The sequence below is a fragment of the Ictidomys tridecemlineatus genome, chromosome 1, assembly GCF_052094955.1.
Source record: "Ictidomys tridecemlineatus isolate mIctTri1 chromosome 1, mIctTri1.hap1, whole genome shotgun sequence".
Classification (NCBI taxonomy): domain Eukaryota; kingdom Metazoa; phylum Chordata; class Mammalia; order Rodentia; family Sciuridae; genus Ictidomys; species Ictidomys tridecemlineatus.
Genome location: NC_135477.1, coordinates 163,244,157 through 163,267,476, shown reverse-complemented (window position 1 = coordinate 163,267,476; position 23,320 = coordinate 163,244,157). Strand labels below are relative to the sequence as shown.

The 23,320-nt window shown below is 40.1% G+C and overlaps 1 protein-coding gene across 1 annotated transcript; it reads left to right on the top strand.

Annotated features, from left to right (window-relative positions):
* Window positions 1-358: 358 nt before the first annotated feature.
* Slc36a3 (solute carrier family 36 member 3) lies at window positions 359-19,110 on the top strand. Its single transcript, XM_040273265.2, has 8 exons — window positions 359-414; window positions 2,453-2,548; window positions 5,058-5,142; window positions 6,218-6,436; window positions 8,702-8,800; window positions 9,362-9,528; window positions 12,282-12,451; window positions 18,821-19,110. The coding sequence occupies exons 1-8, from the start codon at window positions 374-376 to the stop codon at window positions 19,108-19,110; spliced, it is 1,167 nt and encodes a 388-aa protein (XP_040129199.1). The 5' UTR covers window positions 359-373.
* The last annotated feature ends 4,210 nt before the right edge of the window (window positions 19,111-23,320 follow it).

Sequence of the window (23,320 nt, the reverse complement as noted above, 5' to 3'; positions counted from 1 at the left end):
CTTGTGAGGGCTAGACTGTGTAAAAGGTTGAAATCATCATAAGAGACTACAGCAGGGTGAAACTGGAGGCAGATGAGAAAGGCCTGGGTTGTATGGAGAGTGGTGAGATCTGGGTCACAGGTAGAATCCTAGCAGAGATTGAGCAGCCACTTTTTAGCGGTGTCAGGAGGGGCATTCAAAGCACAGCATCCAGGGGACAAGGACATCCATGCAGTGTCTCCCACCCTGGCAAGGAGCCCTAGTGCCCAAACTGAGAGAGGGCCAGGGTGTGGGCGTGGCCAGTTTGCCCATCAATCACCACCCGGGGCCTCTCCTCTCCCTTCAGGTTGGGCCCATCAGCCTGCTGGCCATCGGGATCCTCACAGTGCACTGCATGGTCATCTTGCTGAACTGCGCTCACCACCTCTCTCAGAGGTGGGTGCTGCTCCTCTCTCACCCCAGCACCAGGCCCCATCCACTGGGGTGTTGAGTTTCCTTTGACCACTGTCCAATAAGTAGGCCACTTCTCCAGGCCACCAAGCTGCTCTGGATCCAACAGAAATGGTGGAGGGGTGGGAAAGAATCCCAAGAAGAGACCCAACTCTGCTGCCGACCAGCTGGAAGGCTTGGTCAGTTTCCTGCACCCCTGTGAGCCCAAATCCCCTCACCTGGGAACATCAAAAGTGATAAAAGATGATAGAGCACTCCACAATGACCATGTGAGGCAGGCCACGCAGTTGTCCTTCTGTTCCTTTTAATCTCCCCACCCCAATACTAAAACCTCATCAGGGTAATTTGTTCCAGGAGAACCCCTGAAAAGACAAGCCAGTAGACGCAAAGACGTAATTAGCCACCGAATGCATAGGGTACAACTTCAGTTATTGAAAGCACAGAGTGTGTCAAGGTGTATGGGTTTGAAATGAATGCAAAAACAACTTCAGAAAGAAAAGACAATAGCCACGAAAAAAAAAATAATAATGCTGAGATCTGCAGAGTGTTCAAATCCAAAGCTTTACTTCTTACAGTAAATCTGTATAGTAGGTCTTTTTATTTCCATTTTATAGATAAGTAAATTGAGGCTTGCCCAGGGCCTTGCCCAGGGCCACACAACCAGGGGGTAGCAGAGCCAGTGTTGGAAGGCCTGTCTGATTCCATTCTTAACCATGTGGTCTTGAGCTTGCTGGGTCATTATGTTCCCAGGCTTCTGACTTTTTCTTGATGATTTCTCTTACATTTTTCTCTAATGCAGAGGCCCCCAGGAGGGTAGCCTAAGTGCTAGCTGTAAACTTCAGATATGTTTTTGGGGGACTTTCACAGTTTTTCTTTTCTAAGCCAATGTTTAAAAATTTAGAAATTTCATATTTAAGAAAACAAATAACAAGAAACTCATCTGCTTTCTTCTAATTAGTCAGATAATCTGGTATACTTCTGGGCCTCCGTTTCTTCCTTGTCCTTCTGGAGTGGAGTCCTGTGGATCCTGTTGAGAACTGGACACACACTTGCCGTGTAGCCACCTGACCTCACTACTCCCTATTCTTATGTCCTGTGCTACCTACTAAATCACTGATCCCTGTCTGATCCCCAACCTTCAGACTCGTATTTACCAGTCCTCTGCAATCTGACCCCATTTGTGCATGAATGCCAATCTCACTAAATTATCAGAAATATCAATATATGATAATAACAATACATAATAAAAGTGTGTTTCCAACACATCCTGATAGCCATCTCTCACTGTCTCCTGCTCAAAGCCTAGTATGCATGTGGAAAAGCTGAGACTAGACTTGCTCAAGGTCTCCAGCTCATGAGGGGAATGGTATTTACCCTGTTTCCTGTCAAACCTAGAGCCCTGTCTCTGTCCTAGCAGTCCTGAAACGAGTGCTGTGTATCCAGGATCTCAGCAACCTGCTGCTGCTCCCATCTGCTCCTCTCCAGGACCACGACAGTCCTATAGCAGGGCCTGTCCCACCCTCAGAAAGGGAGAGAGACAGGGAAAAGGGACAGGGTGGAACCTGGCCATCGCATCCTCCTGCTGGGCAGGAGCCTGAGCGTGGTTCATGCGTGGGACTCTGTCCATGTCGGAGTCTCAAATGTCCTGATAACTGGGCAATGAGAAGGGCCAGAATAGTCAAGAAAGGACAGCATCCCTGACTGGCCACACCTGCTCTGACTCCTTCCCCATATCCTCCCCTGACCATGTCCCCTCTCTCCTACATGACAGACCTAAATCAACTACTTTTTATTAAAAAAAATCCATTAAGATCCACTTAAGGATTTGTTCTTAAAAAGATAACTGCCAAAAGGAAAAAAGAATAAAAAGCAAACCTCTGAAAGTTGTATAAAATATATGATTATCAGAAAATTAACAGAGCGCTCTATGCTGACATACAAATAGATCATGATTACGCACTCGAGGAGCAAATCGTAACTCCAACAGAAACATTCTAAGTTATACATTGTCCTTTCCTCCTAGATTGCAGACGACTTTTGTGAACTATGGGGAGGCCACAATGTACAGCCTGGAAACCTGCCCCAGCCCCTGGTTGAGGTCCCATTCCGTGTGGGGAAGGTAGTAGTCGTGGATGTAGAAGTAACTGTGACAATTGCAATCATCACAAGCCTCATCTCTTTATTTCTCTTTTAAAATTTTAAGTGAATATGTCCTTAGCCAGGCATGGTGGCACACACCTGGGTAACCAGTAGCTTGGGAGGCTGAGACAGGAGGATCACAAGTTCAAGGCCAGCCTCAGCAACTAAGCAAGGCCCTAAGCAACTTAGTGAGTCACTGACCTTCCTCAATAAATTAAAACATAAAAAGAACTAGGGATGTGACTCAGTGGTTAAGCACCCCTGGGTTCAATCCCTGGTACAAAAATGAAATGAAACAAATGAACATGTTCTTTTGGGAAACTATCAATAGAAAATATCTTCAATAGCTCCATTCCCTACCCGATTCTTTACTCAAGAGGTAGGCCCTGAGGTCTAGTTAGTCAACATTCCCTTTGACTTTCTCTTTCTCTAGGTTTACATCAACATATGTATGTGAATGGACATATTAATTTGCACATTACTTAGAATCTTTTCTGGAAATTTGCTTTTTCATCTAATAGTATGTCTGTATTTATTTCTCATTGGAACATATAGATCCACCTCATAATTTTTTAGGGTTCCCAAATGTGGATGCATACCATAGTTTCATTTGATCATTCCCCTAATGGTGAATTTTTAGGTTGTCCCCTTGCTTGATAAAAAGTTAGAATGGTTTTCTGATCATCCCAACAACCTTGGTGAGGTAGACAGGGTCCCGGAAAAATGAGGTGACCAAGGCTCATAGAGATAAAATAGCATATTCAAAGGCACAACCGTGAGTAATGGTGGAGTAGGGACTTGAAAACCTCACACTGCAACCTTTTCCAGAAAAGTCCTTTGGGAGGTAGTGGGGTCTATATTGTGGCTGCCACCATCCCAGGAGGTGACTGACCTCCCCCAAAATAGTCACTCTGATTTTCAGAAAGGTGAGGTCATGAACAGTTTTTGATGATACCCTCAATGACAGGGCAGGAATGGCCCTTAGAGATCACTAGATTCACACCTGTTAAGATAGAGCATAAAGGAGCTCAGAGAGGGACAATAAAGTTGCTCAGGATCACACAGAAAATTAGTCGCAGAGCAAGGACTAGAATCCAGAATATCTAGCTCACACTCATCTAGTTTCCATGTACTATTTCTTTGGAAATCCAGTGATTCAGAAGGAGTTGGAAACATTTGGGAAAATATCAGTTCAACCAATGATTCATAATTTTTAGTGTACTAGGAGATACCTAGGGAGCTTGATTAAAAACTGCCCATACTGTGTAGACAATCATTAATGGATGTTCAAGCCATTCAGGTAAAAAGTAAGCTCGGAATTTTATACAAGAAGAAGGCACAGATGCCACCTACCCCAAGTACTGAGCATAGATCCACTCAGCTCCTGTGTGGATGTGGGATAGTCAGACAGGGTGTCTCATCATGGGGCACAGTGAGGCGTACGGGGCACTGTTGTGTATATTCTTGCCAGAAAAATAAATTAAGGAGCTTCATCTGATTGAGTCACCGGATCTGGTATCAGTTTATAGGAAGCACAGGGGATAGAGAAACCAGATAAATGTCACAAGGAAGTCCTCAGCCGCAGGAGAAAGGAAAATGAACAGCTGCAGGAGAAAGGAAAAGCAGGATAGGAAGAATAGAGCAATTTTACAAACATTAGAAGAGTTTTAATAAAATGCAATGTATGGGGCCAGGGATGTAGTTCAGTGGTAGAGCAATTGCCTAGCATGTGTGAGACACTGGGTTTGATCCCCAGCACTATGAAAAAAAAAATAAAAATAAAAATAAAACAGCCATAAAAGATATTTTGGAGAGAATTGTGATATCTAAAATAGGGACTATGTATTTGAAGATATTAAAATTCATTTTCAGGATATCAGTCTTAAAGAAAATATGCTGAGGTGTGTAGGGTCAAAATTTTATGACATCTGCATATGACTTTCAAATGATTCTGAAAAAAAACCTCTGTGTGTGTGTGTGTGTGTGTGTGTGTGTGTGTATGTGTGTGTGTGCATGCACATACCTGCATGCAGATGAATATGTACACATATGAAAAGATTTGGGGCCAAAACTTAACAATTGATATATTTAGCTAACAAATATATGGATGTAATTATATGAACTTTTCCTGAGGGCTTGAAATTTTTCAAAACAGGAAAAATTGGGAAAAAAAATCTAAATCACCAAAATAATTGTTTCACCAAATAAACACTTTAAAAATAATTTTAGGCCAAGCACAGTGGTGCATGCCTGTAATCCCAGTGGCTCAGAAGGCCGAGGCAAGAGGATTGCAAATTCAAAACCAGCCTCAGCAACTTAGTGAGGCCCTAAACAACTTAGTGAGACAGGTATCAAAAAAAGGTGGGGGGGGCGCTGGGGATATGGCTCAGTGATAGAACATCCCTGGGTTCAACCACCAGTTCCAAAATAAATAAATAATAACTTGAATGTTTGTTTTCTCACTCTATCTCCCTCTTTTTTCCCCCCAGGTACACTGTCAGCTTCTTATTGATCATCACCCAGCTGGGCTTCTGCAGTGTTTATTTTATGTTTATGGCAGACAATTTACAACAGGTGAAGAAGCCTCTTCTGGGCAAAGGGAGAGAAAAGCAGACCTTCTGCTGCTAGGGCTACATTAACAAAAGCATGTCATGGGAGGAGACAGCTTCATTTTCACTCCGGGATTAGATCACGACTGGGAATTCTTTCAGTCTTGAGAATCATATTCTAAAAGGATCATAAAGAAGCCAAAGCAACTTGAAAAAATTTTTAGCCTGAAAAATATGGGTAAAATTTACATTAGGTACCATCTCATGTTGTCGTGTAGAAAATGACTAACTGAAAATAAGGAAAACCAGTGGCTAACTTCCTGTTATTGCCTACCTTAGACAAATTGCAAGTCAATTTGTCAGCCTTTTGTGGAACAGAGGAAGCGTACCTAACAGCCCGAAAGAACTGTGGCAAGTCCTGTAGACGGACTCTGCAAGCAGATAGGCTTTGCTCAATATCCAGAGCTTCCTGACTTGTAGGGCTCTCTAAGGTTGAGGAGGATGTGCTTGTGTGATAAATGCTCTTTCTCTGGCTGCATGAAAGAAAGTCATTTGGTGGGGAAGAAGAGGTTGGGCTAGCTGACAAAGTACCCTTTAACCTTGAGGTTTCATGACTCTAAGGGTTCCTGGTTCATGTTGATGGATTTGGTAAATAAAAATACATGACACCCAGTAAAACTAGAATGCATTTTACACACACACACACACAAATACATAAAAAAATACATGACATTCAGTTAAACTAGAATTTTGGATAAGTAGGGATATATATATTTTATTTACATTTATATATGAACATATATGCAAATAATTATAATATATAAATAATTTATATAAAAATATAGATCTCACTGCTTATCTGAAATTCCAGTTTAACTGAGTGTCATGTATTTTTCATGTAGATATATATATATATATATATATATATATATGTGTGTGTGTGTGTGTGTGTGTGTGTGTGTGTGTGTGTGTGTGTCTTATGCGATATTTGGAATGTATTTATACTAAAACATTATTTGTGATTTTCTGAAATTCCACTGGAGCTGGACATCCTGAACTTTGTCTTCAACTGCCATACCTTCCACTGTGTTCTCTTTCAGATAGTAGAAGAAGTCCATGTCACCTCCAACACCTGCCAGCCCAGGAAGTTCCTGGTGCTGACCCCCATCCTGGACATTCGTATCTACATGCTGACAATCCTGCCCTTCCTGATCATGTTGGTGTTTATCCGGAACCTCAAGGTGCTGTCTGTCTTCTCAACAATGGCCAACATCACCACCCTGGGGAGCATGATCCTGATCTTTGAGTATATCATCCAGGTCTGTGCCTGAAATCATGGAAGAAAGGTGTCAGGATCCAGGGCCTCTGAGACACCTGGGATGGGTTATTGTCATGGTGGGCAGGTGGAGGTGAGAAAGTTCCATCCTCTGCTCTGAGCATCCCCTGCCAAAGTGATATCCAGGAACATTTCTGCCCCACAAACTCTAAAAGCTGATTATCTCTGTTAGCAGCATCCTGTCCTCCTCAGTACCAGCATGAATAACATTGAATAACAATGAATCATTCAACAACTCATAGGTCCTTACTACCTTCTGTGATCCCAGGCATTGTGCAAGGAGCTGGGGACTCAGGGGTAAGTAAAAATAGGCAGATAGGGTGTCTCCTCTCATGGAAGTCACATTCATTCGGGGAGATTAACATTGATTAATAACCAACAAGAACTGTAATCGTGGTAGGTGACAAAGGATGCGTGGGTGATAAAGGAATTTGATCTACTTAGTACCATGTACTTTACCTATCTAACTTACTGGATTTCACAATACTACAGTTTTGGAAGTACTATCTTTATTCCATTTCCAGACGAGGAAACTGGCATTCAGAAAGCAGTTTTTCCACTACCTCCAATCAGTTTGCCTCTGGAGCTCTTGTGCTCTATCCTCATCACAGGTCCTGAAACTCCACCATCCCACCATTGCACTCATTTCTTTGAGTCTAGAGTCTTTGGCGTTGTCTCCTTTTCCTATTGATGCTATAACAAATGACCACAAGTCCAGGGGCTTAAAACATCACAAATTTATTTTACAGCTCTGGAGGTCTCCTGGGCTAAAATCAAGATGTCCATGAGTCTGCATCTTTGCTAGAGGGTAGGGGAGAATCCATTTCTTGTTTTTTTCTGTTTTTTTTTGCCTGCATGCTTTGGCAAACAAGAAAAATCAAAGCTGGAAAATCAGACCGAGTCTTTCTCATGCTGCAGTCTGTCTCCTTTGATTCCCTCTTCCACTTTCTAAGACCCTTGTCCCATCCGGATAGTCCAGAGTAATCTTATTTTAAGATTAGATGATGAGGGCTGGGATTGTGGCTCAGTGGTAGAGCACTCGCCTAGCACAGGCGGGACCCAGGTTCTATCCTCAGCACCAAATAAAAATAAAGGCATTGTGTTGTGTCCATCTACACCATATATATATACTTAAAATAAAAGATTAGATAATGAACAGCCTTCATTCAATCTGAAAACTTAATTCTCCCTTGCCATGTGCCATCACAGAGCAACAGGTTCCTAAATATCTTTGGGGACTGACTGTTCTGCTCACCACAGAAGTCCATTAAAACAATCATTCCCCTAGACCCTCCATAGCTGCCCTGCTAGCCTGTGGACCACACAGCACTGAGAAAAGATGAGGAGAGGTGATAGAGGGCTGGGACACAGGAGACTGAGTCCTTATCTGAGCTGTCAGTAACTTGCAGAGAAGATTTGCATAATTCCCTTCTTCTCTCCATGTCCTGCCTTTTCCACAGGTAAAGATAAAATGGCTCCTCACAGTCAAAAGTTGGGAAAAACTCAAGTGTTCATTGAATGATGAATGAACAAAGAAAATGTGCTATATAAATATACATGATAGAATATTAGTTAGCCCTAAAAAGGAATGAGATTCTGAAAGATGCTACAACATGGATGGACCTCAAAGACATTGAGCTAAGTGAAATAAGCCAGACTACCAAAAGTCAAATACTATGTGATTCCACTTATATGAAGCAGCCATTATAATCAAATTGATAGAGAAAGAGAGTAGAATGTGGGTTACAGGAAGAGGGGTTAATGGGGAATTGCTATTTTAATAGATTCATGTGTTCAGTTTGGGCTGATGAAAAAGGTATGAGGTGGGGAGTAGTGAGGAATATATAACAACGCAAATGCACTTAATGCCACTGAGTTAAACACTTAATGGTTAAAATGGTAAATTTTGCTATGTGAATTCACCACAATAAAAATTAAATGAATGAATGAATGAATTAATAAATCATTTTTTGCTTTGTCTGTGGTACTCTGTGACAAAGATATTTTACTCAAGTTAGAAAGTATCAGAGTAGACATTTTTATGATTGTAAATATTACAAGGTGGGCCACTAAGTATGTGATTCAAGCATTAAAAGATAAGAAGATGGACCGGGCTCTAGATATCTCATGAGTGCTCCTAACACTGATTATCTCTGTTGTGGTCAGGCATGACCCAGCTTCTACCAAGTGATGGTTTGGGATGACTTTGATACCATGGCAAGGCCCATGTCTTTCTTCTTCCTTTCAGGACATTCCAGATCCAAGCAACCTGCCCCTGATGGCAAACTGGAAGACCTTCTTGCTGTTCTTTGGTACTGCCATCTTCACATTTGAAGGCGTTGGTATGGTAAGACTGCTGGGTTTGAGTGAATGGTCCCTAATGTTCTTTAGGGTTGCCAGTTGCAATTCCATGTATCTAAATGAATAGCATTTTTTAAAAAAAGTGCAGAATAGTGATGCATTCAGGGTGTCTACTGCTCCATATACCACACTATGTCTTGAAGACTGAGAATTTCCTAATCAGAAAAGATGGAATTGACCTGATATCCCAGTGGCTTGGGAGGCTGAGGCTGGAGGATCACAAGTTCAAAGCCAGCCTCAGCAAAAGCAAAGCACTAAGCAACTCAGTGAGACCCTGTCTCTAAATAAAATACAAAATAGGGCTGGGGATGTGGCTCAGTGGTCAATTCCCCCTTAGTTCAATCTCCAGTACTCCTCATATCCCCCCAAAAGAGAAAAGATGGAATTGAGCATTCATGGCAATAGAAAATGAGAGAAAAATGAAAACAGTGTGGCCATGTGGAGAGGCCCCTTCCTGACTCTGGGCCCACCCAGAGAAGGACCTGAACCTACACCAAGTGCCAAATCTCTTTCTACCCTTTGTTTTCCAAACTCTTTTCACCTCCAGGTTCTGCCTCTCAAAAACCAGATGAAGAATCCACAGCATTTCCCCCTTGTTCTGTACGTGGGGATGTCCCTTGTCATCTTTCTCTATTCCTGCCTGGGAATCCTGGGCTACATGAAGTTTGGGTCAGACACCCAGGCCAGCATCACCCTCAACTTGCCCAACTGCTGGTACGTCCCCTGCTGGCCTCAGGTATAGGGAGAAGCATGGGATCTGCACCTTAGCAAGAGATGGGCATTCACTTGGGTTTTCTTTAGCAACAAATATTAACTGTTAATATTACTATTAATTGTAATAATCAGTAAGTTTGATGATCTAGGCACCATGCACCATCTCATTTAATTTCTTAAACCCCATGAGTTAGCATTATTATTATTAACTCCATTTAATAGATAAGGAATTTGATATTTGGAGAGGCTCTAAGTAATTTTCCTAGCTCGCATTATGAGAAGCTGAAGCTTGAATCTAATCTCTCTGACCCTAAAGTGCAAAGACTCTAGAACAGAAATGATCTAGGAATGTTAAAGAGACCAAAACAGAACAACAAAAAGTATAACTCAAAGTAAAGATTGAAGTCCCACAGATAGATTGCTACTCAGATCCCAAGTTTCAGATACAGGCCACACCACTATTGCTGTGCCCCAGTTGGAACTTGGTCTGGAGTTCTTGTATTCAATCATTCATTCATCCAGAAAATATTCTGGAGGCTGGCACATAGTATGCCATGGTACGCAAACATTGCACGTTAGCTGTTATAGTGGCAGTATTGGATACATAGTGGCCAAGCAGTCAAGACTGCCAGTGTTTAAGAGCACATGTTCTAAAGGTGTCTAATTGACCTTGGGCAAGATACCTGATCTTTGACTTCCAATTCCTGTGCTCAGTAAAATGAGGATCATACTTATGCCTGTTTATATCAGTCAGGATAGAGTAAGTTTTGCTCCAATAATAATCTCAGTGGCTGAACACAATGCTTAATTGCATGCTCATGCTGCATGTACATTATGGGATGGCTAAGGCTCTTGCTGCTGGAACAGCCACTCTATAAAGTGTGGCTGGTTGCCATGGCAGAGAGCACAAGGAATCACACACTGTGCACCAAGCTGGCAAAGCTTCACCTGGAATGGCAGGTATCTCTCCTGCTCACACCGCCCCACTCTGAGTACTCCAAGGAGGCAGGGATGTACCTGAAAGTCTTTAGTGAGCACCATAAATGACCATGACACTCTCACAGGGTGGTTTGGTTTGATACAGAAAATGCTTAGCCCATAGTAAGTCTCTGTGGAGTGTTCAGTCTTGTCTTGCTGTGCCCCACAGCTTTGGTATCCCTGAGATAAGTAGGGTGATAGGGAATCAATTCCCCATAAAGCCAGGGTAGTAAACTGAAGAAAAGGCCACCAGCCCCACTGACCTCTCTGAGTTGTGATAATGACTAGATGATATAATCAATGTGGGATTTACTTGACATTGTGCTTTATGTTATGGAAGTAAGATATCCTGTACTTGGGAGACTGAGACAGAAGGATCACAAGTTTGGGGACAGCCTGGAACTTAGTGATACCCTGGCTAAAAATTAAAAAAAAATTTTTTTAAAGATCAGGTGTGTAGCTCAGTGATAGAAATTTTATCAAGCATGTGTGAGGCCCTGGGTTCAATCCCCAATAATGGGGGGCAAGGGGAGAAGAAATTCTAATAACCATGTAGGCGAGACTCTTTCCTTCCGAGGACCACAGCTAAACATGGGCTTTGACCTCCACCAAGGCTTAGTGCCTGTAGTGTGATCCTGGCTGATTTTCATGTTTTCCCAGGGAGCCTTAAACACATTTTCCTTTCCAATAGGAGAAACACCAACGACTCAAGAAAAAAATGGGCAGAGGGTATGAAAAAAAAAAGCATAAGAAATGACCATTTTATATTTGAAATGATGCTCAAAGCAGATAATAGAAATGTCAGTGAAACAAGACACACACACAATGTTATAGACTGTCATGTACTCACACACACTTTTGACAAGCTGGGACTTCAACACAGTAGGGCAAGTGGACACTCTTACCCATCATCCTTATTGGTGGAATTACATATTATGTTCATGTAGAAAAGCAAACAAAGATATTTTTTGGCAGCATTGTGGCAAAAGGACCATTATTCTCAAAAGAATAATTCAAATATTTATTAATTAGAGACTAGTTTTAAAAAGTATTATATCCGGCAATCAGGATGCCAAATAGTTGTTAAATGGAAGGGCCAGATCTATGTGTATCGACAGGAAGCAATCTCCAAGAAATATTTGGTAATGAAAAAGTAAGGAGATCCACTGCACGCAGAGAAATGTGTGCAGCATGTTCCTCTGTGGGTGGGTGTGAGGCCCCACATGGTGTGGAAGGTTATATATACACAGAGTATTTCTGGGAAGCACAAGATGATTCTGAATGGTTGCCTAAGGAAAGGGGCACTGGAGACTGGGAATCAAGGGCAGGGAGGCTTTTCACTGTAGGACTGTTGTACTTGAATTTTACTCTATGCAGACTAGGTTTTAAATAATTAAAAGGAGGGGTTTCCTGGGTTGTGGGCTTGTTGCCTCGTCATCTCCAGGAATGTGCACTTTTTAAATATTTATTTTTTTAGTTGTAGTTGGACACAATATCTTTATTTTATTTATTTTATGCGGTGCTGAGGATTGAACTCAAGGCCTCGCACATGCTAGGTGAGCGCTTTACCTCTGAGCCACAACCCCAGCCCAGGAATGTGTACTTTTAATGAGCTTGCCAGGAGGGTCCTGACAGCCAGTCTGACCCAAGTCACTGGATATTAGCCAATTTTGTAACTCAATGACAGGTACCAGTTTCTGAACAGTGAGTGAGTCCCAAACAGCCCTTCCTGGGGGCCGAATTGCACTTCACATCCTCTTGATGATTGTCTGCAGGTTGTACCAGTCGGTCAAGCTGATGTACTCCGTGGGCATCTTCTTCACCTACGCCCTCCAGTTCCACGTCCCAGCTGAGATCATCATCCCGTTTGCCGTCTCTCAGGTGCCAGAGAACTGGGCACTGTTTGTAGACCTGTCTGTCCGCACAGCCTTGGTCTGTCTCACCTGTGAGTAGGATGAAAAGCACTAGGACAAGGAGCCACTCGGGTGCCTACCCCACCGTCGCTGGCTCTGCCACTTGCTTTCTTTGTGACCTAGGGCAAGATATTTAATCTCCCTAAGTCTCAAATTTTCCACCTGAAAAAAATGGGCTTAAAAGAACTATCACATAGTGCCACAGCCCGGCAAAATAACTGGGGGGTGACGAACAACTTGTGTACCTTGATACAGCAGGAGTGGAAGCCATTTATTGTAGGACAACAGAGGTATTTATACATTCCACACAGCTTATCTAATTAACATAAACTAGATACAGCAGTCAACCAATAAGGAATCTTCACATTTAATGGCTCACTGACATTACTTCACAAACCACTCCCTCTGGCATTTTGCCAGGCGCCATCCTGACTTGTTTACAGACTCTAACAACATAGTAAATATTACCATAATCTCTACTGACTACCTATGGAAAATATAAGCTGATTTTATGGAGGAAAGAAGTATCATTTATTCACCCGCTCTCCTATGTGCCTGGTACTGACCTGCTTGGTTTGAGGTGTTTAGAGTTCCCAGTCTGTACCCAGAGTCAGAAACCTGGATATGTGTTGTTCTGACATTGTTCCCAATCTCAGGAGAGAAGATAGAGTTCAGGCAACTCTGGATAAGGGAAATTACAGGTAGAGACATGGTCTTCTGATGACATGTACTGCTTCTAGCATACACTAAATGGCCATTTTTTCCTTTTTTATTCATCCATCCGTCATTCATTCATTCAAGTATTGTTTGTTAAGCACCTCCTATATGCCTGACATTGTGCTGGACACTAGGGACTCAATCACTAATAATGGGACTAGGGATTTAGCTTAGCATATACTCATCATCACCATCATAAAGAATAGTGAGGATGTAGCTCCAGCTCTCATAGGGTTTACAAGATGAACTGCAGCTATCTGCAAGGAAATAATGGCAACACTTTGTGGTGAATGTTAAGATGGCACAAGATGAAGCACCCGCATGACAGTTAAAACTAAGTAACAGACACCCTGTATACTTAACAGGATCCTGTTCCTCACCCTGGGCAGTTCAGGGGATCAGTTCTCTCCAGTGGAGATATACTGGCTAAGAGATATGCTAGGAGAGAGGAGGGTAGATCACATATAGGGAGTAGGCTGTGCACAAACCCAAGGTCAGTATTTGCCTGTGGCCCACTGGAGAACTAAAAGCTGTTGGGCACAATCAGAGAGTAGGTCCAAACATATGGAAGGACCCAAATCCTGAACTCACAGCTAAATCAGTGCTGAGGAGTTTTGGCAACAGGGAGCCCTGGGAGGGCTCTGAGGAGTGGGTTGCTTTGACCAGAGCTAAGTCTCTTGAAGCATGGCTCCTGTTCACCTTGCAGTGTAGCTCTCCTTGAACACATCTCTTCTGTCCCCTTCAGGGTGAGCTCTCCTGGGGAAAGATGCTGATTTTTCTCTGTACCTCCACTGGTAATGAGCTTATCATGCATCTGATGAAGAAAAACTATGGATAGGGAGCACACTATAAAGAGGTGATGGGCTTCCAAGGATGAGACCCTGAGTCCCTCTTATGCTCAATATGTTGGAGCAATTTCAGAAAAAGGTGATGGTTTTCTTAAAGGTCCAGCAAGCTGAGTCTAGAAGTTCAGATCAATGGTAGAGTGCTTGCCTAGCACATGCAAAACCCTGGGTTCCATCTCCAGCACCAGGAAAAAGAAATATACAGCAAGCTTAGATGCTTTCCAAAACAATTTTTCTCTAATTTGTTCATAGATAAATTATATGGGCATATGAAATTAAATCATATAAATTGCATATTCCCTCATTCAAATATTATCAAAATTGGACTCTGTTGGCAAATCCATGATATGCATTTATTGTATGTATAGGAGATGGAGATTTAAGAATGTTTATAGAAGAAGAGGGATGGAGAATGGGCAGCTAATGCTGTCTTCATGTTTTATGTTCTGCTTAATTATCAGAATCCTTTTATGAATGGGGAAATAAGTGGTTGAGATTTGTATACAATAGAACCATCTTTCTTTTTTAATCCATCCTTGGTTCTATACAGAAGTTGCATGATGTAGATGGTACAATTTGTTTCAGTGTTTAGATAAGAGTCAAACTCTTATGAGCACCTACTGTGTGCCAAGTAGGCAGCATAGTAGAGTAGAAAGAACTTTATTTTTTGTTGTTGTTGTTTGTAGATTTTTATTTTTTTAAATTGATAGATAAAAAACTATGTGTGTTTATGGTATCTAACATATTTTGATAGATGCATACACTGTGGTATAACTGAACTAAGGTAATTAACATACCTACTAGCTCAAATATTTATCATTATTTTAGTGAAAATATTTAAACAGTACTATCTAGTCAATTTTCAAGTATACAATACATTGTTATTAGCTACAGTCACCACGTCATAAACAGATCTTTTGAACTTGATCCTCCTTTCTAACTGCAATTTGTCCTGTGTCTTTAGGTCAACACCTCTCCAGTTCTCACACCCCTACCCTCTATCATCTTATTCTGTCTTTGTATGAGCTTAATTTGCTAGATTCCATCTATAAATCAGAATAGGGATGTGTCTTTCTGTGCTGGGCTTATTTCATTTCACATACTGTTTCCCAGGTTCATCCATGTTGTTACAAATGACAGGAGTTTCTTTTTTATTTTTAAGGTTGAATAGTATTTTTCTGTGTATATATGCAATATTTTCTTTATTCCATGGCATGGTTATTGTGATAAACATTGCAATGAACATGATAGTTCAGATATTCCTTTGACATATTGATTTCAATTACTCATATATATGCCAAGAATTGACATTGTGGGGTTATATAATTATATCTTTATATTTATAAAAATTTATACTTTTATATTTGTATAATTATAAAACACTTTAAATTCTCTTAAAGAAACTTGGTATTGAGTTACCTAGTGACTATTCTAATTTGCAACAGTACATAGAAATTCCCTTTTCTCCACCTCTACACCAACACTGGTTATCTGCTGTTTTTTCAACAATGGCCACCCTAACCAATGTGAGGTGATATCTCATTGTGGTGTTTTTTGTTTGTTTGTTTGTTTTATTGGTTGTTCAAAACATTACAAAGCTCTTGACATATCATATTTCATACATTAGATTCAAGTGGGTTATGAACTCCCATTTTTACCCCAAATACAGATTGCAGAATCACATCGGTTACACATCCACATTTTTACATAATGCCTTATTAGTGACTGTTGTTTTTTATTGGTTCTGCATCCTGGTAATTGTTGCTTGTATTTTTGTTAAGTGCCATTCTGATTGGAATGAGATGAAATCTCAGTATAGTTTTAATTTAATTTCTCTAATTGCTAGATTTCTCTAATTATTGACCATTCTTATGTCTTCTTTCAACTAGTGTTCATTTAGTTCCTTTGCCCATTTATTGACTGAATTATTTGGGGATTTTTTTGGTGTTATTATTTTTTGAGTTCTTTGTGAATCCTGATTATTAATATCCTACTGAGGGGCAGGTAGCAAAGATTTTTCTCCCATTCTGTGGGCTCTCTCTTCACATTCTTATTTCCTTCACTGTGAAGAAGGCTTCTAATTTGATACCGTCCCATTTATTGACTTTTAATTTTGTTTCTGGCCCTTTAGGAATCTTGTTAAGGAAGTCAGTTCCTAAGCCGACATGTTGGATTTGGGCCTGCATTTTCTCCCAGCAGGTACAGGGTTTCTGGTCTAATTCCTAGGTCTTTGGTCTATTGTGAGTTGAGTTTTGTGCAGGGTGAGAGATAGGGGTTAATTTTCTTTTTACTACATATGGATTTCCAGTTTTCCCAGCGCCATTTTGTTGAAGAGGACTATAGCTCTGAAGTATAATTTGAAGTTCAGTATTATAATGCTTTCTGCTTTGCTTTTCTCACTAAGGATTGCTTTGGCTATTCTGGGTCTCTTATTTTTCCAAATGAATTTCATGACTGCGTATTCTATTTCTGTAAATAATGTCATTGGAATTTTGATGGGAATTGCATTTAATCTGTATTTTGCTTTTGGTGGTATGGTCAATTTGGCAATATTAATTCTGTATATCCAAGAACATGGATGGTATTTCCAGCTTCTAAGGTCTTCTTCAATTTTGTTCTTTAATATTTTAACATTTCATTGTGGAGGTCCTTTTTTTGTTAGATTGATTCCCAAGTTGTTGTTGTTGGTTGTTGTTTTTTTGTTTTGTTTTGTTTCAGGGTATTGTGAATGGAATAGTTTTCCTATTTTCTTCCTCATCAGATTCATCATTGGATTATAGTGTTGTAGGGATAGACGAGGAAAGGCACTGAAGATAGCAGGAAACAGTTTTATTTGGCTGCAGCCAGGTTCAGAGGGCACAGCTTTTGCTGTAATCAATCAATCCCCTGAACCCCAAGTTCAGGTAGTTTCAGGGTATTATACCTAGCATGTAAGGAGGGGATTAGAAGTTCACATAAAAGCAGCTTTTTCTTTCACTGTTCTGGGCAAGTTAACCCTTCAATGACAGCACCTGAGAAAGGGGGACCTTCTTCTCCCGTTTCTTTCCTCCCCCTGCCAGCTGTTACCATGGAGCCCAATAGGTAACTTATCTTAAAAAATGTAGACATCTCTGTGAAGCCCAGCTCAAGGCCAGAGGCCTTGTTTGCACATTTCTACAAACTACTGTACTGGATACATTTGTGAAAAACTAGTAACGGGGTGTCCAGAACCTGGAGTGCTGATTTCTTCCCGGCCATGGCCAAGTAAGGTAGGGCAACATGAAAATGGGAATTATCTACATTGAACTCTTTTGCAGAGACTCTTTTGCCGACAGTCCCAAAATTAGCCATGGTAAAGATTTCTAGAGAAGCCCAGTTAGGACTGTTCTGTGGAGAAAGGGGGTGCCACTACAATAGGAAAATTATTGTTATATGGGTATTGATTTTGTATCCTTCTACTTTTCTGAATTCATTTATGATCTAGCTCTCTAAGTCTTCGGGTAGAGTTTTTTTTGGGGTCCTCTAAATATGGGATCATGTCGCTGCCAAGCAGAGGTAATTTGAGCTCTTCCTTTCCTAGTCATATCCCTTTAATTTTCTCCTCTCACCTAATTGTTCTGGCTGGAGCTTCAAGGATTATGTTGGATAGGGGTGGTAAAAATGGGCATTCTTGTCAATTACTGATTTTAGAGAAATTCTTTTCGTTTTTCTCCACTCAGAATAATGTTGGCCTTGGGTTTATCCTATATAGCCTTTACAATGTCAAGGTAAGTTCCTTTTAAACGTGAATGCCTGCTGTATTTTGTCGAATGCCTTTTCTGCATCTATTGACATACTCATGTGATTCTTGTCCTTAATTTTGTTTAAGTGGTGAATTACATTTATTTATTTGCATATTTGAATGAACTTTGCATTCCTGGAATGAAACCCACTTGACTATGGTGCACTAACTTTTAATGTGCTTTTGTATACAGCTTGCCAATATTTTATGGAGAATTTTTGCATCTATGTTCATCAAGGATATTGGTCTGAAGTTTTATTTCTGGATGTGTCTTTGTATTGTTTTGGTATCAGGGTGATACTGGTGTCATAGAATGAGTTTGGCAGTGTTCTGTCCTTTTCTGTTTCTTGAAATAACTTGAGGAAGGTTGGTATTAGTTTTTTAAAGTTCTGGTAAAACTCTGGTAGAATCCATCCAGTACTGGGCTTTTCTTTTTTTTTTTTTGAAGGCTTTTGATGGCTGCTTCAAGTTTATTACTTGATGTTGATCTATTTAAATTTTCTATATCTTCCTGGTTCAACTTGGGTAAGTCAGATATCTCTAGGAATTTGTTCGTATCCAAGATTTTCTAGTTTTTTGCAGTATAAATTTTTAAAATAGTCCCTGAAAACCCTCTGGATTTCAATAGTATCTACGGTGATATTTGTTTTTTATCTTGGATTTTGATGATTTGAGTTTTTTTCCCCTCTATAAAGGGTTTAGGTGAGGCATCCTGTGGATTCTCATCTTTGCTCTGTGTGATCTTAAGCAAGCCCTGTTCCTTTTAGAGCTTTGGATCTCCCCAACTCTATAATGAAGGAGGTTATCATAGCTAATTGGTAGAGTAAATCTCCAATAAAGATTATGTATAAAAATCCAATAGATAATATAGAAAAGGGGCATGTGTGTCCGCAGTGAAGATAGGAGAGGGAGTCAGGAGTTGTGGTGCCTGACCTGTGTGTAAGCCACAGTGGGCTCCTGCTCACCTCTCCAGACAGCTTCTCACTCATCTGTGAAGCTCTTGGGCTCCAAAGCAATGGTTTGGTTTTGAGCTTCTGGCAGGAACCTTTAATGATTCTAAATTTTTCTTCTTGCTGCAGGTGTCTCAGCCATCCTCATCCCCCGCTTGGACCTGGTCATCTCCCTAGTGGGCTCTGTGTGCAGCAGTGCCCTGGCCCTCATCATCCCACCCCTCCTGGAGATCATCACCTTTTACTCTGAGGACATAAGTTGTGCCACCATTGCAAAGGACATCATGATCAGCATCCTGGGCTTTTTGGGGTGTATTTTTGGAACATACCAAGCCTTCTATGAGTTGACCCAACCCATTAACCATTCCATGGCCAACTCTACAGGTGTCTATATGCATCATTTTTTATTTTTATTCTAATAGCTTCCCCTTCCTCCTACCCCCATTTTGATTTCCATGCAGATGTTATATATATTCATCAAACCCCAACATCTCTATATTAATTAGTGGCTTCTTTATCTTTCCAAGAGAAATGTAGATATCACAGGTTAGTATTGATACCTCTCAGGCTACCCCTTTTTTGATTTTGGATTTCTTTGGCAATATTTTGTACCTCAGAACCAATATCACATTCAGACATTCATATTATTAACCTCATTTGATGGAAACAGAGATAACATTCACTTCTGATAAGCCTGGAAACAAGAGACCAAGCTTAAACGCAAAAGAAAGTTTTTTTCTCTATACCATTGAAACTTCCCTAGAAACATCAAATTTTTAAAAGTATATATCTGTAGAAGGGAATTTTCTATTTAAATATTCCAAGTGAAAGAGTGACAGAATAACAATAGAACTTAGCCATAATTTTTTTCACTGATTTCTTTATTTCTTTTTTAATTTTTTTTTTAAATTGGGGATTGAACCCAGGGGCACTTAACCACTGTGCCACATCCCCAGGCTTTTTAATTCTTTAATTTTGAGACAGGGTCTCAACAAGTTGCTTAAGACCTCAATAAATTTCTGAGGCTGGCTTTGAACTTGTGATCCTCCTGCCTCAGCCTCCTGAGTCAATGGGATTACAGGTGTGCACGCTGCCCCTGGCTCTGCCACTGATTTCCTATGGGACCTTGGGCAAGTTCCTCCCCTTCTCTTAGTCTGTGAAATGAAGGGTTATACTAATTGATTGTTGAGGGCTCTTTCAACTTTGACCTTCTAAAAGTAAAGAGGGAAATTTATAGTTTATTATTCATCCTCCAATCACATGTGTGACAATTGTTTCCCATGAGCTAATGAACTCATGGGAGATATGAGTAGGTTAAGAGATGAAAACATATTTTGTTACATATTATTTTATTTACATATAAATAAAACATATTTCATTCCACTTCTGTCTTTCAGCAAAACTTACATTCCTGTTAATACCTCAAAGGTGTGGTTTTCCCTAACTAGGGATCCTCTTCCTTCCTTCCATTTGCTTTCTCTGACCTCTTAAGCCACTTAGTGCTCATTTAGGCTGATGGGGATGAGCAGTTTCCATAGAGAAAAGGAGGTTCATGTACTGGAGACTTGAACCCCAGAATGGCGTATTGGGAGGTTGTGGGACCTTTAAGAAGAGGGGTCTCATGGGAGATACTTAGGTCAAAGAGAGTGCTGCCCTTGGAAGGGAATACTGGTTTCCTGGAGTGAGTTCTCACAAGAGGAAGTGGTTATCAAAGCCTGATTACTACCCTTGTATCACTCTCTGATATCTTGTTTCAAGATATAATCCCTTCCTCCAACATGTTCTCCTGCCCTTGCCATTCATTCCAAGGTTACGTGGTCAAAAGGGAGAACAGAACCTGTGCCATGTGGTTAGGAATTTCAGAATCCAAAACTTTGAGCTAAATAGTCCTCTTTACTTTATAAAGTTAACTGGTCTCAGGTATTATTACAGCATCAAAAAGCTGACCAGTAATGGGGAAAGAGTGAATGGTTTCCCTGAAAGATCAGAAACAAGACAAGGATGACCAGTCTTAGCACTTCTGTTCAAGATTGCACCAGACATTAGAGACAGTGAAATCAGACAAGAAACATGAGGTAAAAGGTGTCCATATTGGAAAGAAAAAATTAAAACTCTATTTGATGACATGGTCATTCATGTAGAAAATTCAGTGTAATCTATACAAAAGTACATCCAGTTTATAAAGTTTCAGTATAGGAGATCCATATACAAAATCCAATTTGCACTTCTGCATACTAGCTGAGAATAATTAGAGACTAGAAATTTCAAATTTGATTTATAATAGCATCAAAACATGCAATAAATGAGTATAAATCTGATGAAAAATATGAATGACATATATACTGAAGTATATATGGGCATACCTTGAAGGCATTGCAGATTTGGGTCTAGATCACCACAATAAAGGAAATATCACAATAAAGCAAATCACACGAATGCTTTAATTTTCCAGTGCACATAAAAATCATATTTACACTATACTATGGCTTATTAGGTGTGCAATAGCATTACATCTAAAAAAACAATGTGTATGCCTTAAGTTTAAAATATTTTCTTGCTAAAAATCGTAACAGTATTCTGAGCCTTCAACAGTTAGTCTTTTTTGCTATTGGAGAGTGTTGCCTTGATGTTGATGGCAGCTGACAGCTTAGGGGGTTATTTGCTGAAGGCTGAGATGGCTGTGGTAACTTCCTAAATAAGACAATAATGAAGTTTGCTGTGTAGATTGACTCTTTTATAAAATGCTGTTTGCTGGCATTTTTACCCAGAGTCAAAACTGGAATTTAATCCTCTGAAACTCTGTTGATGCTTTAACCAAGTTCATGTAATAGTCACAATCTTTTATTGGCATTTCAACTATGTTGAGGGCATCTTTACCAATAGCAGATTCTATCTCAAGAAACTTTTCTTTGCTTATCTACAAAAAGCACCTCTTCATCTGCTAAAGTTTTATCTTGAGATTGCAATTCAGTCACATTTTCAGGCTTCACTTTTAATTTTCTTGCTATTTCCACCACATCTTCAGTTTCTTCCTCCAGCAAAGTCTTAAATACCTCAAAACCATCTGTGAGAGTTAGAATCAACTTCTCTCAAATTCCTGTTAACATTAATACTTTTACCTTCTCCCTTGAATCAAAGATGTTATTAATGACATCTAGAATTATGAGTTCTTTCCAGAAGATTTCAAATTTACTTTGTCCAGATCTATCAGAGGAATCATTATCTATAGCAACTGTAGTCTTACAGAACATAATTCTTAAATAATAAGACTTGAGTGTACTTCTGAAATCCTACCTATTTAGGAGGCCAAGGCAGGGGTATCACAAGTTCAAGACCATCCTGGGAAACTTAGCAAGCCCTAGTCTCAGAATTTTAAAAACAGGCTGGGGATAAAGCTCAGTGGTAGAGTATTTGCCTAGCATGTACAAGGCCCTGGGCTCAAATCCCAAGTATCACAAGAGAAAAATAAAATACTTGAATGTCCAAATTACTCCTTATCCACAGGCTGCAGAATGGATGTTAGCAAGCATGAAAAAAAAAAAAAAGAATCTCACTATACATCTTCATCAATGCTCTTGGGTGACCAAACACATTGTCAATGTTTTAAGTATTTTGCAAGGGACCTTATATTATTTAAGTGATAGGTATCAACATGAAGCTTAAAATACTCAGAAAGCTGTGCTGTAAAAATACACTGTCCCTCAGGCTTTCTTGCTCCATTTTTAGAGCACAGCAGAGTCGATTTAGTATGATTCTTAAAAGCCCTAGGATTTTTAGAGTGAAGATGAGCCCTGGCTTTGGCTTTCAGTCATCAGCTAACTACACTAGCCCCTACAAGACAGGCCTGTCCTTTGAAGCTTTGAAGCCAGACATTGACCTCTGTCTAGCTTTGAAAAATCCATCTTTTTCCAAATAAGGCAACTGTTTTATCTACACTGAAAATCTGCTGTTGAAGCTACCTCCTTCGCAATCCCAGCTAGATCTTCTGGATAACCTGCAGTGGCTTCTATACCGGCACTTGCTGCTTCATCTTGCATCATATGCATGTATTACAGAAAGAGTTGGCTGATAATCTCAGAGTTTACAATGTTTAAAGTTTGTTTAATCTTGAAGAGTGCACAAAATGAATCTTCTAAACTTGGAAGGCTTAGAAAATTTCATTTAATAGTGGAGATATTCTGAACTATCTTAGTTATTTTTATGGAAAGATAACCTGTTTCTAAATAAAAAATTCCTTAAATCCAACAATTCACCCTTCCTGTTTTTTGAAAAGTGTTGTGCTGCTCAAAAGTCCCCATTAGCAATGAAGCTTACATCTTAATTTTAGCACTAGATTATCAAAAGGTATTTATCCTACTTTAAGCCTCTTTGGAATTAAAGCTAAAACTTTGCACATAAAATAGGCCTTTGAGTTCTTCACACTTCCTCTCTTCTAACATTTTTGACATACAGGTAATAAAAAGCCTCTGCATTAATAAGATTTGTGGAAAATAAGATGAAAGTTAGATTATATCAGTTGAGAGCAGAAATGAAAATTAATGCCTAGCATGAGGTCAGTTTGAACTTATCTTAGCATGAGAAAATTGTAGATGGTTCTTTCCCCATAAAAGATGGGGTGCACTGAAGCAG

Excerpts from the sequence above, each read along its gene's own strand:
- Slc36a3 (XM_040273265.2), top strand. The coding sequence starts at position 374 with ATGGTCATCTTGCTGAACTGCGCTCACCACCTCTCTCAGAG. Across the intron at positions 5,143-6,217 it reads TGGCAGACAATTTACAACAG|ATAGTAGAAGAAGTCCATGT; the intron begins GTGAAGAAGCCT and ends GTTCTCTTTCAG. Across the intron at positions 6,437-8,701 it reads TCTTTGAGTATATCATCCAG|GACATTCCAGATCCAAGCAA; the intron begins GTCTGTGCCTGA and ends TCTTCCTTTCAG.